General features: G+C 51.9%; 1 protein-coding gene across 2 annotated transcripts; it reads left to right on the forward strand.

The window, feature by feature from the left end:
• Positions 1-612: 612 nt before the first annotated feature.
• On the forward strand, positions 613-13,818 carry PES1 (pescadillo ribosomal biogenesis factor 1). 2 transcript variants are annotated; one of them, XM_081123087.1, is made up of 15 exons: positions 613-956; positions 3,624-3,703; positions 4,400-4,553; positions 5,988-6,097; positions 6,673-6,844; positions 6,935-7,024; positions 9,495-9,611; positions 9,727-9,801; positions 10,036-10,122; positions 10,281-10,411; positions 10,769-10,894; positions 11,029-11,213; positions 11,658-11,821; positions 11,939-12,100; positions 13,311-13,818. In XM_081123087.1, exons 1-15 carry the CDS (start codon positions 933-935, stop codon positions 13,392-13,394), a joined length of 1,761 nt encoding a protein of 586 aa, XP_080979213.1. In that variant the 5' UTR covers positions 613-932; the 3' UTR covers positions 13,395-13,818. The 2 variants fall into 2 exon arrangements, with proteins under 2 accessions (XP_080979213.1, XP_080979212.1); XM_081123086.1 differs by having other exon boundaries at positions 848-956; positions 11,658-12,100.
• The last annotated feature ends 1,565 nt before the right edge of the window (positions 13,819-15,383 follow it).

Raw genomic sequence — 15,383 nt, forward strand, 5'->3', positions numbered from 1 at the left:
TGGCCCATCGGGGTAAGATTCTAGAGAAAGAAGGAGCCCAGCTGGAGGCCTAACTTCTGTTGATCGGTGGGTTCAGAATTCCAGAGGAACCTCAGCAATTTGTGTGTAATGGAGCTGCCTTGGTCCAGGACAGGACTGCCTTGGCCCCCCACCCTCTGCTTGTGAGAATGATGGTGATGCTGGTTGTTGCCACCTCCTGGAGGACAGCCTGGAAGAGGTGGCCATAGTCAGAGACTCCTGATTGCTTGGCCACGAGTTCTGCAACTCTGCTTGGCGTTTCATCATTTTTCCAACCTACTGCTAAGGCTCAGAAAATATAAGTGGCCTCCCACGTTTGCCTCTGCAGGACAAATGTCCACTTTAACTTTATTTTACTCTCATAGCAGCGAATGAACTAAAAGAGAAGCCAAGGGCCCGCGGCTATCGGAGCGCAGCTTCACTTAGCGGCCCTGGTGGCCACTTTTCGGGCCGGGTTGCCAAGTTCCGACACCACCTAGCAACCGTTACCACGACAACACAACTCGCGCTCACGCACTTTGAAACGCGGCTCCCCTCTGCATCCCAGAAGGCACTGCGCTGTCTATAAGCTTTCCGCCCCTCCTCCATCCCAACATGCAACGGGGCTCGGACGCCCTGCGTTCGTCCTGACGATAATTATAGAAATGCCTTAATATCTTCCCCGGTTTAAACTTTAAAACTGTCTGCAATAGACGCGTAGGTGGGAAATAGGGCAAAAGAACAGTCTTAGTGATTTTTTTTTCCTTCTTAGATCTTGAGGAGGAAAGCCCCATCTATTCCTAGACTCGCTCAGGCACCTTGTTGGGCAGCCTGCGCAGACGGCTGCGTGGGGGCCTCGGGGCCTTAGGCAGGGCACACGAGGGAGGAAGTGGCGTTGTCAGTCCGCGCTGCGCTGGTATCCCCTTCGTGGAGCCATGGGAGGCCTGGAGAAAAAGAAGGTGAGTGGGGGTGATGTTGGGGCGGAGCAGCAGCGGGGTACTCGGGAAGTGGGAAACGGGCGCGACGGAGCCTGGGGCCTACGCCTTTTCTAGGCCTTGGTCCCTCGTGGGTACGGAAACGATTGGGATCAACGCGACGGGAGACAGTCGTGAGAAGGGGTCCGAGGATGGGCGAGGAAGGCAGTACTTGTCCGGTGACATCCGGGAAAGAACCCTGGAGTAGGACTCTAAGAGAGTTGGTAACCAAGCATAGATTCACCCGGAAAGAACAGATGTTTACTGAGTAAAGAGGGATAAATGTTACATAAAGTTCTCCATTACGTCGAACTCATCGTCTCGAAAACTTACCCCTTTGCTCTTGGAACAAGGCCATGCCCTGGACACTGGGGATGAGACGTAAACAATCACATGTCGTCCCTGCATTCTCCTAGCTCATTTTCTAATGGGGAAGGTGAACACTAAAATAACCAAATAAAACTATCAAAGATTGTTAAGTGTGTTGTGAAGGAAGCAGACGAGGGATAAGAATGGGGCATATAAAAGGATACTTCAGTTAGTATTGTGTTGGACGGTGTCTCTGAGTCATAATATTTAAGTTGAAATCTGAAGACTAGAAGACCTCGGATGGGTTCTGGGGCACAGGAGTGCTTACTGAACAAGCCTGGCAGGGGAAACTAAGTGCCAGGGCCCTTAGTTGGGGAAGGCTTGCTGTGTACAAGGAATTGGAAGGACACCATGATTGCTGGGGTATAATAAACCAAGGGAAGAATGGCATCTGCTGAGGTTGAGGTTGGGTAGGGACCAGATCATGGAAGTCCTGTCAGCCACAGTGAGGAGCTTGGACTTTATTCTAAGTGCAGTAGGACTCAACTAAAGGGGAGTAACATGATCCGTTTTTCAAATTCCTGTTGCTGTGTGAAGAATCATTGTGATGCCATGAAAAGATTGGGGAAGGGATAAGGGTGAGGAAGATGTAGCTGCCTCAAGTGTTTCCTTTAGCTTGAAAGCTTCTTTTGCCAATTTGTGTTTAATCCAGTACACTGTTGAGTACCAAGTAAGAACAAGTGATTGGAACTACAGAGATATAAGATGGAAAATCTTCTCTAGTGGCACAGATGCAGATATGTAAACAAATCATGACAGTTTTTGAAGCTGGGTTTCACAGCATTTTGAGCCAGATAAAGCTTTGTTTGAGCCAGATAAGTGCACTGGAAGGGCTGTCCAGTGCACTGTGCAATGTTTAGTAGCATACCTGACCTCAACCCACAAGGTGCCAGTAGCATCCAACAACCCAAAATGCCTAATCCCCCCCCCCACACACACACACGGAGTAAAATCACCCCAGTTAAGAACTAGTTATCCCTTTAATGTTTAAAAGGATAAGCATGGTGACAGAGGTATGTGTGGCATAGGCAATGGAAAACACTTTTTAATAAAGACAACTTTCTGAGATAGTCTGAAAGTCATTTTTGTATCCCCAGGACTTGGCATGGGCCTGATTCCCCAATGGGCAATTAATAAATGTCTGAAGGAAAGAATGAATGAGGAGTGTGTTTTGTGGCTGTAGGGTTGTCCATAAACATACCCCTCAGGAGGCTACAGTTTTATTTCTAAAAGCTGTTACGTGGCCATCCAGGCCCTTGCTCTCTGACTCCAGGGGTAGATCATGTTTGGAAAGGACATGCTTGGTTAGCATTGCATGGTGCTTGGTACAATGCACTGCTACTCTATCAGGGAGAGAGATGTGAGTGTGTGGCTGCATCTTGGCATCATAGACATCCAGATGGTTGCTCAAGACAATATGCTCCTTAGGAGCAGGTAGAGACTAGGCCTTTTATTTTTATTGCCCTCATAGCATATAGCTTAATGCTTGAAACATAGTAGAGGTCCTGTTATTGTCTGTTGAATGAATGAATGGGGAAGGGGAGAGGCTTTGTGGTTTAGAGCATGTATTTTCAACCAGATGATATCACCCCCAAGGGAACAAAAATTGGTTGAGGGTGGTCTTAGATATTACAATTGTTTGTGACTCTTTAAAGGGCCACATTACATAAACAGATCTATAGTATATCTGTGGTATTAACATTTTATGGGGCTGTGAGAGGGGGCAGTTAAGGGGGGAAAAGTCTAAAAAGGCTTCTGCTGGTGGGGTTAGGTGATTATAATAAAAATTGAGAAATCTGTTTAGTGGATTAGGCACTCAGGTTCTGGACTCAGACCTAGGTTTCACTCCCAGCTCCAGCTCTTAAAAAGCTGTGTGTGACCTGGGCAGGTTATTTCACTGAGATATCCCCTCCCATGTGAAATGAGAGTTTAATGAAACCCATGTCACAGTGTTGTGGGGATTAAATGAAATCATGTGTGGAAATGGCTAATCATAATGGACAATACTAAGAGCTACTACTAAGTGCTTGGCACAGCACTTGATCCATAGGAACCTCACAATTCCTAGCACCATGCAGATGTATGTGTCCTTTATGTTGACCACTGCAAGGCCGGTGCAAGAGAGCTCATTCAGGTGGGTAGGCTCCCTCGCTACAGCGTTTTCTATTCCAGAAGCCACTTTTCCAGTAATACTTGCTTTTAGCATGCGACATGCTCAGAGATTGATGTCAATCATTTTAATCATTGCTAATGGGAGAATTGGTGTGTTTTTTTCTCCCCAAGTATGAACGAGGCTCTGCCACTAACTACATCACCCGAAATAAAGCCCGGAAGAAACTGCAGCTGAGCCTGCCTGACTTCAGGTGAGGTTGGATAGGAGTGGAATAGGGGGGTCTCGGGTCTTCCCTGCGCTGCTACAAACTCTGTCTGGAATTCTGATATTCCTCCTCTTTCTCGCCTGGCCTTGTTTTAGTAAGTTGTGTTTTGCGAGGTGTGGTCTGTGGGGAAGCTGGAGACCTGGGTTACACTACCCTGAGTCATCAGAATGGGCCATACTGCTCTCTTTCCGGATCTTTGTAAACCATCACCTCCCTTCTGGCAGAAGAGACACCTGACCCTACAGCTAGGGGTTCTCAACTCCTCATAGAGTCAAATCCAGACTCCTGCACGGCCTGTAGGTCCTGCCACCTAGCCCGCTTGTAGTCCTTCAGGTGTGCCCAGCACTTTCCACCCGTATAGGCTTTGTCCTTCTCAAGATGTTCTTCCACTTTCATATGGCTGAAATGTTGGTTTCTCAGGAAGGCCTTTCCTGACTCCTGTTGCTAAAAGCAGTACCTGCCATCTGGCCCCTCTCAGCAGCCTGATTGTCTCCTGTCTGGTGCTTGTGACAGTCCACATTATGTGATTTTGGGGGAATTTGTAATTGTTGGGACTCCTCACTAGGATGTTAGTTTTCCAAGGGCAGGCCCCCATGTTCCCTGTTTAGTGCTGTTTTCCAGGCCCAGTGTGGCCAGTGCTCAGCATGTTTACTGACAGAAGGAATGGCCTTTGTCTTCTAGGCGGCTATGCATCCTGAAGGGCATTTATCCCCATGAACCAAAACACAAGAAGAAGGTTAACAAGGGCTCCACAGCAGCTCGGACTTTTTACCTGATCAAAGACATCAAGTTCCTCCTCCATGAACCCATTGTCAACAAGTTCCGGGAATACAAGGTGAGGCTCGGGCTCTAGGGCCTGTCTGGATGGGCCCATCGCAGCTCTCTAGCCCACTAAGGGACCTTGGGCAGATTGTTTAGTCTCTCTGAGCAAGCCTGTATATCGGGCGACATAATTCTACCTGAAAGGAGTATTGCGAGGATTGACTGAGCTCACGCATGGAAATCATTTGCTCAGAACCTGGCAAATGATTAATGCTTTACCTGTTGTATTTTTCCCCTTGTTCTTCTGTAAAAGAGTAAATTTATTGCCTCTGAGGCAAAGATAGTGCTTTTTCAGGGCTCTCAGGTGTGTTCTCTGCCAAAAGGCACTGCTGCTATTCAGATTCTTTCTGGAATTGCTCCCAGGACACAAAGCTTTTCATTCCACAAATAGAAACCATTAAATTCTTGAATACCACAGGGAAAGTAGAGACTTGCTTATACCAAATGCAAATAATTGAAAGTAGACTGCTGTTACTGAAGCCTTTGTGGAGCAGCAGGGCCGGGCTGAGGCCTTCCGTGGGAGGGTTGGGGTGCCTCCTGGTGGCCACAGCTAGCTGCTGGCCCTCTTGTCCATCCAAGTCCACTGAGGTGGGTGGCTGGCCCTGTTTTGCTGCTGGATTTTAAAACTACAGTCATGATCACCTAATGATGCATTTCGCAGGACATATCCCATCGTTGGGTGATTTCATCATTGTGTGAACATCAGAGTATATACTTATACAAACCTAGATGGTATAGCCTACTACACACCAAAGCTATATGGGATAACCTGTTGCTCCTAGGCTGCAAACCTGTAACAGCAACTGTACATAACAATACAAGATTAAATCAAACCCCAGAGAAGGTGATGCAATCAAGAGATGCAGTAAACACAAGGTGTATGCGGCTGCTGCCAGCATAACACAATCTACCTTTTTATAACAAACTTTTTTTTAATAAGTAGAAAGAGTACACTAGAGTGTATTCTAGCACAGTAAATAGTATAACAATAAAAAGTATAGTATAGTAAATACATAAACCAGTAATACAGTTTATTATCATTATCAAGTAATATGTTCTGAACATAGTGTATTGTACTTTTATATGACTGGCAGTGCAGTAGATTTGTTTACACTGGCATCGTCACAAACACATGAGCAATGCACTGTGCTACGACGTTCCGATGGCTATGACAGCAATAGGTGATAGGAATTTTTCAGCTCCATTATAATCTAATGGGGCCACTGTCGCATATGCAGTCCATCGACTGAAATGTCGTTATATGGGCTCAGCTCGTAAGTAGGGGGGTTAGTTTTGATGTTTCTTAGAGTTGGCTGTTTTGCAGATCCTGGGCTGAGGAAGCAGATGACACAGTCACACAGCTTAAGGAGTCTTGAGAATCCTCCTGTCCCACATATACCTCCTCCACAGATGGCCCCAGCGTCAGCTTTCTCTTCCTCTTTTCTAGGTGTTTGTCCGGAAGCTCCGGAAGGCCTATGGGAAGAGTGAGTGGAACACTGTGGAACGTCTAAAGGACAATAAGCCCAACTACAAGCTTGACCACATCGTCAAGGAGCGGTGAGTTGGGGGCTCAGTCTTAGTACTGGGGATACAGTGGAGAATAAGACCAAGACCCTGTCCAAGCTGCTGGCATCCAAAAATCAAATTGCTATAATGATTGCAAGTCATAATGAGTGCCATGAGGGATGCTGTGTGCAGGGAACTGGGGGACACGTGTTAGTTACAGGCTCATCAGAGGAGGTCTCTCTTAGGAGAGAAGTTTGAGCCAGCCAGGGGAAACATAGTCCATGCAGAGGCAACAGCAAGTGCGAAAGCCCTGGGGTAAGAGAGAGCCAGAGATTTGAAGTTGCCACCTTGAGAAAGAGCGAGCCATTGACTCCGTCTGCCCTCTCTGACCACAACATATGGAAGTGGGTCAAGGCCTATTCCTTGGTTTGCAGTGGGTGTCTTGGGGACCCAGGATTTCTCTAATCCTCAGAGCTAAGTGGGCATGTTCTAGTTCCATGGTTCCTCCCAAGGCTGTCGGGAAGCTGGCACTGCCAGGCCCCTTAGTGGCAAGGCCTTGCTTGGAGAATGGGGTGTCCAGGGTGGCCCATAACCAAACCTATGAGTCTGTCCTTCTGGCCGTGCAGGTACCCCACATTCATAGATGCTCTTCGGGACCTGGATGATGCCCTCTCCATGTGCTTCCTCTTCTCCACTTTCCCCCGGACTGGCAAGTGCCACGTGCAAACCATTCAGCTGTGCCGCAGGCTCACTGTGGAGTTCCTGCACTACGTCATCGCCGCCCGGGCTCTGCGCAAGGTGAGCTCAGGGCCACGTGGCAGGGCCCCACCTGCTCGCTCTCTCCCTGTCCCCTTGGTTTTCACCAACCTGTCCTCCCTCTCCCCCCAGGTCTTCCTGTCCATCAAAGGCATTTACTACCAGGCCGAGGTGCTCGGGCAGCCCATTGTGTGGATCACGCCCTATGCCTTCTCCCATGATGTGAGTGTGCCCGTGGGGAGTGGCTTGTGCTGGGCTGTTCTCCCTCTGGCTCCTAGACAGCTAAGAGCGTGAGCAAAGAGGGGGTTCTGCTGTTCTGAGGTGTCCAGCATGTGCTGGGTTCCTAAGTGTTGGCTGGGAGTGTGGGGTCAGGTGGGGAACATGCTACATAGCATCATAATAAGAACTCAAGGCAGCCTGGCTCCGGAACCCCCCAGCTGGTTGACCTTGAACATGTTCCTTCACCTCTCTGTGCCTCAGTTTATGATGTGCTTCTACTTCCTAAACGTTGTGAGATTTAAGAAAAGAATTTTTCAAAGTGCCCTTAGCTTAATGAATAGTTAGTGGCTGCTGGGTTTGGGACAGTGGCTAAGCCCAGCCCTCCTCTCCAGCCCACTGGGGTCCTCATCCTACTCTGTTACTGGCAACTGCCGGACCTTAGCCAAGCTGATTTGCTTAATTCCTCAGTTTCCCCCATTCCTATCCCCCACAAAGGGCTAGGGGAAGTTAGGGAGGGTGAACACAAGGGAGACATTTAGCATGTGGCACTACTTGTCTTTTTTTAGACTGCAAACTTTTGACAGAGATTTCATGGAGAGAAATCCTGGTTTTGCCTTGTTATGGGGCATTATTAGCCTCTAGTCCCCCCACAGGGTCTCAGCCAGGCTCAGTACATGACTTGTCATTCTGTGGGCCTGCATTTGGCTCAGTTTCCTGCTTGTGCATTGAGAGGGAACTGGCACCTTCAGTGGAGAGCAGATGCACTAGCCTGGCCGGAGAGTGGGTTTGCTGCCAGGTTATCAGGTGCTCCAGGGTAAAGCCAAGGTCTGGGCTCCTTTCCTTTACCCTGGGCTGGTTTGAGGGCCAAAACCACTCCGACTATGGAGCAGCAGTGAGTTTAGTGGCAGTCTGCAGTCTGTGGGTGAGAGGCGGGCTTGGCCCTCAGCAGTCCCTAGTCCCACTCCTTGGGACAGGCTTGTGTGCCAGAACCCGTGGGTCTTTCCTCTTCCGTTCTGCCCCTCCTCCTCCCTTTCTGCCTTCTCCACTCTGCCTTTCCTCCTTCCTCTCTGGCTCTCCTGCTCCTTCCTTGCCTCTGATGTCCCACCCCCATGCTGCTCAGACTGGGCTTTGTGTGTCGTCCCGGTGGTGAATAGGGCCCTGTGGAGGCCAGCCTCCACACAGCTGGCCTGGGGGAAGGGAACAGCCGCCATTCCTCCTTCCTTCCTGACCAGCTCACTGCCGCTACTTCCTCTCAGCAGGAGAATGGAGGACTGGTACTGGGTTGTAGGTGAGGCCTAGATGTGTCCCCTCCCCCTTAGTGACCAGCGCTGGGTCCTCCAGAGTAGGACCCAGGCAGGTGGGGGGAGATCCCACTCAACACTGTGCTGTAGGAAATGGAATTGGTGCTCAGATGCCACCAGGCCCATCAGGGGTCTTGCAGATGCTTTCAGAAGGACAGAGGTGTGAGTGGGGGCATAGGTGGGTACCTCTTGGCCCCTGTGCCCCCCTAGTCAGCTCACTGCCTGCTGGCAGGATGGAGAAACAGCTCAGAATTCTAGGCACGCCCAGCACAAGAGAGGAGTTGTGATTATTACCGATTTTGACATTGCTTGACATAGCCTCCTGTCCAGGTCCTGGAGGTCAGTAGGGCTGGGCTAGCCTCCCTGGTTGTGGGGGGCAGTGCTTCTCAAGAGTTGAGGTGCTTTGATTTGACTTTCAGAGCCTTGCCCTGTTTTGCTTTATCATCTCCTAAAGGGCCAAGATGAGCCCTTCTCTGTCTCCTGCTTGCTGGGTGGGCAGCTCACGAGGGTGGCTCTGTGCCTTTGTTAGAAGCAAGCAGCTTTTCTGCCCACCATTTCTCCAGAGCTCCCTGGGGCTGAGTCAGGCAGCTACCCCACCTGTCCTGGATCCTAGGTCAGTGCTCAACCGCTGAGCCACACCCAGCTGGGCTTACCCCACCTATCCTGCATCTTCAGCTTGTGCCTTTGTTTCTGACTGGGTCTGAGGCTGGGTCACTCATTTCTGAGTATCTTTCCCAAGACTCCTGCCACCCACTGCCCCCAGCTGGGCCAGCGATGGTACTAGGCTCTGGGAATGGTGTCCCCCGGAGGCTTGTGGGCTAGGCCAGAGAAGATATTAAACGAAGATTGTGGGTGGACAATGAGGAAGGCATGAGCTCTGATCAGACTGGGGGGGTGGAGGATTGTCAAAGACTTCCCTTTGCTTCCTCCTAGCTCCCCCTACATGGCTTGTGGATCTGGCACTGGCCTCTAGGACACCCCTAACCCTTGAGACCCCTGTTCAGCACCTCACTGGTTCCCAGATGCTCCTGAGTGGGGACACGCCATACAGCCTCTTTCTGTGGGTCAGAGTTCTGAGGCAGGGCTGCCCTGGAGAAGTACCTCACCTCGAGTAGGTTGTGAATGTCATCTTGGCACACCTGTCTTGCTGATGTGCCTCCTGTGCCCCGCAGCACCCGACAGATGTGGACTACAGGGTCATGGCCACCTTCACTGAGTTCTACACCACTCTGCTGGGCTTTGTCAATTTCCGCCTCTACCAGTCACTCAACCTGCACTACCCACCCAAGGTAGGGCCCAGCCTAGCGCCTCCTCCTCACTGTGCAGGGGCCACAGCCCTTCTCTCCCCACATGGAGGAAGGGGCTGTGGGCATCCTTTTTTTCTGACCTTCCCCTGCCTCCCAGCTCGAGGGTCAAGCCCACACAGAGGTGAAGGCCCATGAGGACACCTATGCGTTGGACTCTGAGAGCTCTATGGAGGTGAGAGGGGCTTCCAGAGCATGGGCCCTGCATCCCCCAGAAGGGTGGTCCCTGGCCCGGAGGTAGTCGTGGCTACATACGTGGTCTTAGGACTTCCTCAGAACCCAAATAAATGATGTCCCAGAACGGTCATTGTTACCCCTTCCCCACCCTGGCCACACCCCCAGATAAGCACCCCCCACAGACACACACACCTGCAAACAGCAGCCCTGCATTCCTGCCTCTTTTCTTCAGAAACTGGCAGCCCTCAGCGCCAGTCTGGCCCGGGTGGTGGTACCTGCAGAAGAGGAGGCTGAGGTGGACGAGTTTCCTGCCGATGGGGTGAGGACTGTGTTGCCTTCCAGGAGGAGCAGGCAGGGCAGGGGCATTGGGACTGAGGGATCTAGAAGGAAGCTGGGAGGGTGGTCATCTCCAACCCCTGCCCTGTGTCGGGAATGTGGGTATGCCTGAAGCGTGAGGCCTGGGCCCTTTCTCTGTAGGAGTTGGCGGCACATGAGGAGGACCGCAGGAAGGAGCTGGAGGCGCAGGAAAAGCATAAGAAGCTCTTTGAGGGCCTAAAGTTCTTCCTGAACCGTGAGGTACCCCGTGAGGCCCTGGCTTTCATCATCAGGTAGGAAGGTCAGCAGCACTGGCTCTGCCACACTCTGGGCTGGGTCTTGCCCTGCACAGGGCAGCCCTGGACGCCCACTGGTAACTTGGGGATAGTGTTAGTATCCACTTCTTAAGTCTGTTGTAAGGATTCAAAGTGCTCAGCATACCCTGAGCATACAGGAAGTGCTCATCAGAGGGCAGCTGGCATCCCTTACTCACTGACTTTGGACAGAAGGTCTCTGCTGGGTCAGCATGGGGGATCCTGGGGTGGGGAGGGGACGGTTGTGTCCTGGGAGGGTGTGCTTGGGGGCCAGTGGGTCCCAGGGCAGGCACCTCATGCCTGAGTACTTTTGTGGGCTTTCCCTTGTGCCTGTAGGAGTTTTGGGGGGGACGTGTCCTGGGACAAGTCTTTGTGCATCGGGGCCACCTATGATGTCACAGACTCCTGCATTACCCACCAGATTGTTGACCGGCCCGGGCAGCCGACCCCTGTCATCGGCAGGTAGGCCCCCAGGGTCTTTATCTCCCTCCACCTATTTGGGGTTCTGAGTGCAGAGGTCCATCTCAAGGCCTCTGTGGATGGAGTGGGGCCTCCGGTGGCCCACCTGACCCATCTCTGCTGCCATTCTGCGTCAGGTACTACGTGCAGCCGCAGTGGGTGTTTGACTCTGTGAATGCCCGGCTCCTCCTCCCTGTGGCAGAGTATTTCCCCGGGGTGCAGCTGCCCCCACACCTCTCACCCTTCGTGTCAGAGAAGGAAGGAGATTATGTCCCCCCTGAGAAGATGAAGCTGCTGGCCCTGCAGCGGGGAGAGCACCCAGGTGAGTGGGAGGGGCTGGGCAGGGTGGTCGTGCTGGTCTTTGCCCCCTAGGCCTCAGCTGTCGTTTCCCTTCTTGGCTACAAAGGTGGCAAGCTCCAGAGAATGGGGTAGCAGAGACACAAACTCACCTTTGGAGTGAGGGTTAGAAGAACGTCTGTGTTCTACAATCTGGTGTCCTTTGGGTTCAGAGTAATGCAGCAGAATGGTTTGGAAGTTGTCGTCAGTGTTTACGTAGGAAGCGGCAGAGCTCAGGAGTGGGGGTCTGGAGTTTCCTCTGAAGGCACCTGGGACTGAGGAGAGGTGCCAGAGGGGGCACGGTTGGGACAGCCCTGCACTGCCTGTGGAATGTCCCCAGGCTGAAGAGGGAGGGACCCGGTGCCAGTTCTCGTCCAGCCAGGGAAAGAGTAGACTTCCAGGGCATTCAGAAGCCATCGGCTATTTACAGGAAATTTGAATGACTCTGGAGAGGAGGACGAGGAGGAGGACAGTGACGGTGACAGCGACGGTGATGGAGGGGAAGAGGAAGAGAAAGAGGAAGAGGAGGCTGGTTCCGAAAAGGAGCAAGAGGCCCAATTGGCAGCTCTGGAGGAGCAGAGGATGGAGGGGAAGGTACTGGGGGGCAGCCCCACTGGCCATCTTGGTGCCAGCCCTGGCCTAGAAGGGCAGGTGCTAGGGGACAGGTGGCATGGGGATCTGCATGCACAAGCACCCGCCCTGCGTTCTCAGAAGCCCAGGGTGATGGCAGGCACTGTGAAGCTGGAGGACAAGCAGCGGCTGGCCCAGGAGGAGGAGAGTGAGGCCAAGCGCCTAGCCATCATGATGATGAAGAAGCGCGAGAAATACCTCTACAACAAGATCATGTTTGGCAAGAGGCGCAAAATCCGGGAGGTGAGTTCCTGTCACCTGTCAGGTGTGGCCACGCAGGTGAACTTTGAGGCCAGCTGGCTGTTCTTGGTGGTCTGTGGGCCCTCTCCTGCCTGCCTAGCCCGGCCTAGCTTCTGAGGCCCTCACTTGGGCCTGCGTGGGCATCTTGGTATTAGGAGCTCTCAACTGGGCTCCTCAGGGCTTCGGTCTCCTTCCTACACTCGGCTGTTTCTGAGTCTGCTGGGGTCTGGGGACAGATACGTCCCAGGAGACTCAGCCTGCTTTTATGAAGGACCATTTAACAGAAATGCCTAAAGTGTGTGTGGGGAGGGGGAAGGGGCGGCTGCAGGAGGTTTTGGCTAAGCTGCTGTTTTGTTTCTTGTTCACAAAGCCACATGTGCTCATTGGGGAAAAAATATTTTTAAACAAAAACGTTCTGTACATGCCAGAACTCTGTAATAGATGGCACAGAAGTGCTGTAGTCCTGCCCTTAGGGTGATCTGTAGTAACAGCCCCCAGGTTTCTTTTTGTGCATGTAATAACACAGATAATACTTTGGGGCAAAAGTAGGTTTACACTTGTGAGTACACGAAGCAGAGAGTTTATTCTTGTATTATTAATTATTGTATTGTTTTCCATACAAACAGCTGTAAACCTCCTTTTACCATAGCCTGTATTGATTGTTTTGCAGTGTTTTTTATTTAACCATAGCATGAATTTCATACAACACGCCACCTGTTCCCTGCTGAGAGGATTAGATTGTTTTCCATTTTTAGTCATTCTTAGAAAACACCCTTGAGCTGTCCCTGCCTACCTCCCAAAGTCTCTGTAGGGTTAATTCCTAGAAATATAATACCAGGTCGAAAGGCCTATCTGTTTTGTAATAGATATTTCCAGATGGCCCTGGGGGGGAGACTGTTCCAGCCTGACCCCTCCCCAGCAACTCCTAGTGAAGGTTTGAATGGTATCCAGGGGAGGGGGTAAGGGGGGCAGTTGCCTCATCTTTGGGAGCCAGGAATCCTCCTAATTTGCTGTAGGCCCATAAAATAATAGGTTTAAAGGTGAGGGCTTTGCTTCATCTGAGGTGGTTCAAATAGATTTGTTTTCCCCCATGGTAATTGCCTGTTAATTTTTCTGGAAGCTCTGCTTTTAAGGGATGGCCTCAAGTAGAAGGGGATGTCTCCTCTGCTCACTTGCCCCATCACAGCTTGATTTTCCCCTTTTTTCTTCATAGGCCAACAAACTGGCAGAGAAGCGGAAAGCCCATGATGAGGCTGTGAGGTCTGAGAAGAAGGCCAAGAAGGCAAGGCCAGTGTGAGCGGCTGCAGCCTCTTGATGGGCCAGGCCAGCTCCAGACAGCTGGACTTGGCACAGGCAGGCCAGAGGATCCAGGCTTGGTGGCAGACCCAAGTCCCAGAGTCTCTTCTGTTTTCATTCCCCTCCTTCCCTTGCTGGCCCTGGCCTCCTCTCATGCTCTCTGACTGGGCTCATGGGCAGCCCTGGTTTCCCTTGGATGAAGCTCTGGCAGAGAAGAGGTATCTGTGCCCAGACCAACTGTATCTCCCAGGACTCAACGACATGGGGAGCAGGGCCCCACCAACCCTTCACCAGCTGCTCCCATTCACCCTGGCTTTCTGCAGTCCCCCTACACACATGGTTAGACCCATGATTCTTCCAGTGCTGTGATGGGAGGGGAGGGAAGCATTTGTTATTAAACGGCTGGAGTTTTGCAGCCAATTGAATTCTGTGTCGTGAGCCTTCTTGAAGTTAGAGAAAGGCCACCTACTGAGTGCCCTGTGTTCCAGGCTGCACAAGCCTGGGTATTTACAGAGAAGGGCTTGGTCAGTGCTCAGAGCTCTCTAGATGCCTAAGGACCCCTTTGGGCACAAGGATGCCAGAAGGTAGGTGCAGAGGTTCTGGGTTTGGATTCTGAAGTCAGTCTACCCTTAGTTCACAGTCCAGCCCCTGTGCTTTTCAATCTCTGTGAACCTGCTTCATCATACTTAAATTAGGAGTGGAAATTCTGGAGCCTGCTTGCCAGGGATGTGTGGAAGTATTCCATGATAGTTATGCAGGCTCAGTAGTGTCAGGTGTCTAATAGAGTGCTCAGTAAACCAACTGTGGTTGTCATTGCTTCCTGTTTAAGTCATCCCAGAAAGTAGGAGCCAGTGCCTGAAGATAACTGTGGGGCCTGAGGGAACGAGCTTTACTTTGGGCTCATGGGCAGAACTGCCGAGTAACATCAGTGTGGACGTTGTAGCAGTCTGACTTGTTACCCCTGCTAGGCTGTCCTCGGGGCTTTCCACAGGACCTTGGCAGTGCCCTTGCTGAGTCCCAGGTAGACAAGCCCTTGCCCAGGACTGCCAGTGCCTCATTGAAGAACCAGGGCCAGAAACCGGGCTCAGAATGGTCACAGCCCCTCCCAGGTCAGGCAGGGAGTTTCTGAATAGCCCCCCCCCCCACACACACACACAGGGTGTCCCAGTGGGCTGAGGGGAATGGGGGCCAGGACAAAAGTGTGGGTTTGGAACTGGTCTCCACCTTCCCCACATTGAAGCACCTGAGGGAGGGCCTTGGCTCTCTGCCCCCCATTGTGCTCAGGTTCTGGAAGTTTTCTGGGCAGTTGGGCAGGCTCTGGTGGGGGAGCAGAGAGCCCAGGGCCCCTGTCTCTGCTGGGCCTTGCTGTGGGTGTAGGAGAGGGCTGTATTCCATCATGGCATGCTCATGGTGGTGGAGAGCTGCTTCCAGAGGCAAGGTCAGGGCCTCTGGAACCAAAACGTGCTGCCCTAGGGCATGACTAGGACCTGCCTAGGTGTATGTGCATCCTGGGGCCATGTGCAGGAGTGCCAGGGCAAGGCTAGAGAGCAGGCCCATCAGATATGGAAAAATCTGGCAGCCGTGCTAATGTGGAATTTTCCCCATTCCAGAGTTGCCCAGTAATGGCGGGGGCAGTGGGGCTATGGTGATATGGCCCAAGCTCCACTGTGTCCAGCTACTTTGGCACTGCCTACAGCTGGAGCTGAGCATTCCCAGCTATAGATCGGCAGTAGTCCCCATCCTTGGCCCTCTGGGTGAAGGAGGGAACCCCAGAACTGGAAAAGGGCGGATCCTGGATGGGAGGGTACCTGCATACTGATGGCACTATGTTCAGCCCTGACGGGTGCCCTGGAGAGGTGGGGTCACCTGAGACTTTCCAGTGGCTGACCAGTTAGAGATGGGTCCTTTGCCTGAGCTTCCCTTGGAAATTGTGGCACCATCCCCCACCACATTCATCTACATGTCAGAAGCCAAAAAGTGTACCCCAGCT

Source organism: Miniopterus schreibersii, assembly GCF_964146895.1.
Source record: "Miniopterus schreibersii genome assembly, chromosome: 20".
Taxonomy (NCBI): Eukaryota; Metazoa; Chordata; class Mammalia; order Chiroptera; family Miniopteridae; genus Miniopterus; species Miniopterus schreibersii.

Coding starts and splice junctions, on each gene's coding strand:
- PES1 (XM_081123086.1), top strand. CDS start 933: ATGGGAGGCCTGGAGAAAAAGAAG. Junction 3,704..4,399: donor CTGAGCCTGCCTGACTTCAG/GTGAGGTTGGAT, acceptor TTTGTCTTCTAG/GCGGCTATGCATCCTGAAGG. Junction 9,612..9,726: donor ACCTGCACTACCCACCCAAG/GTAGGGCCCAGC, acceptor CCTGCCTCCCAG/CTCGAGGGTCAAGCCCACAC.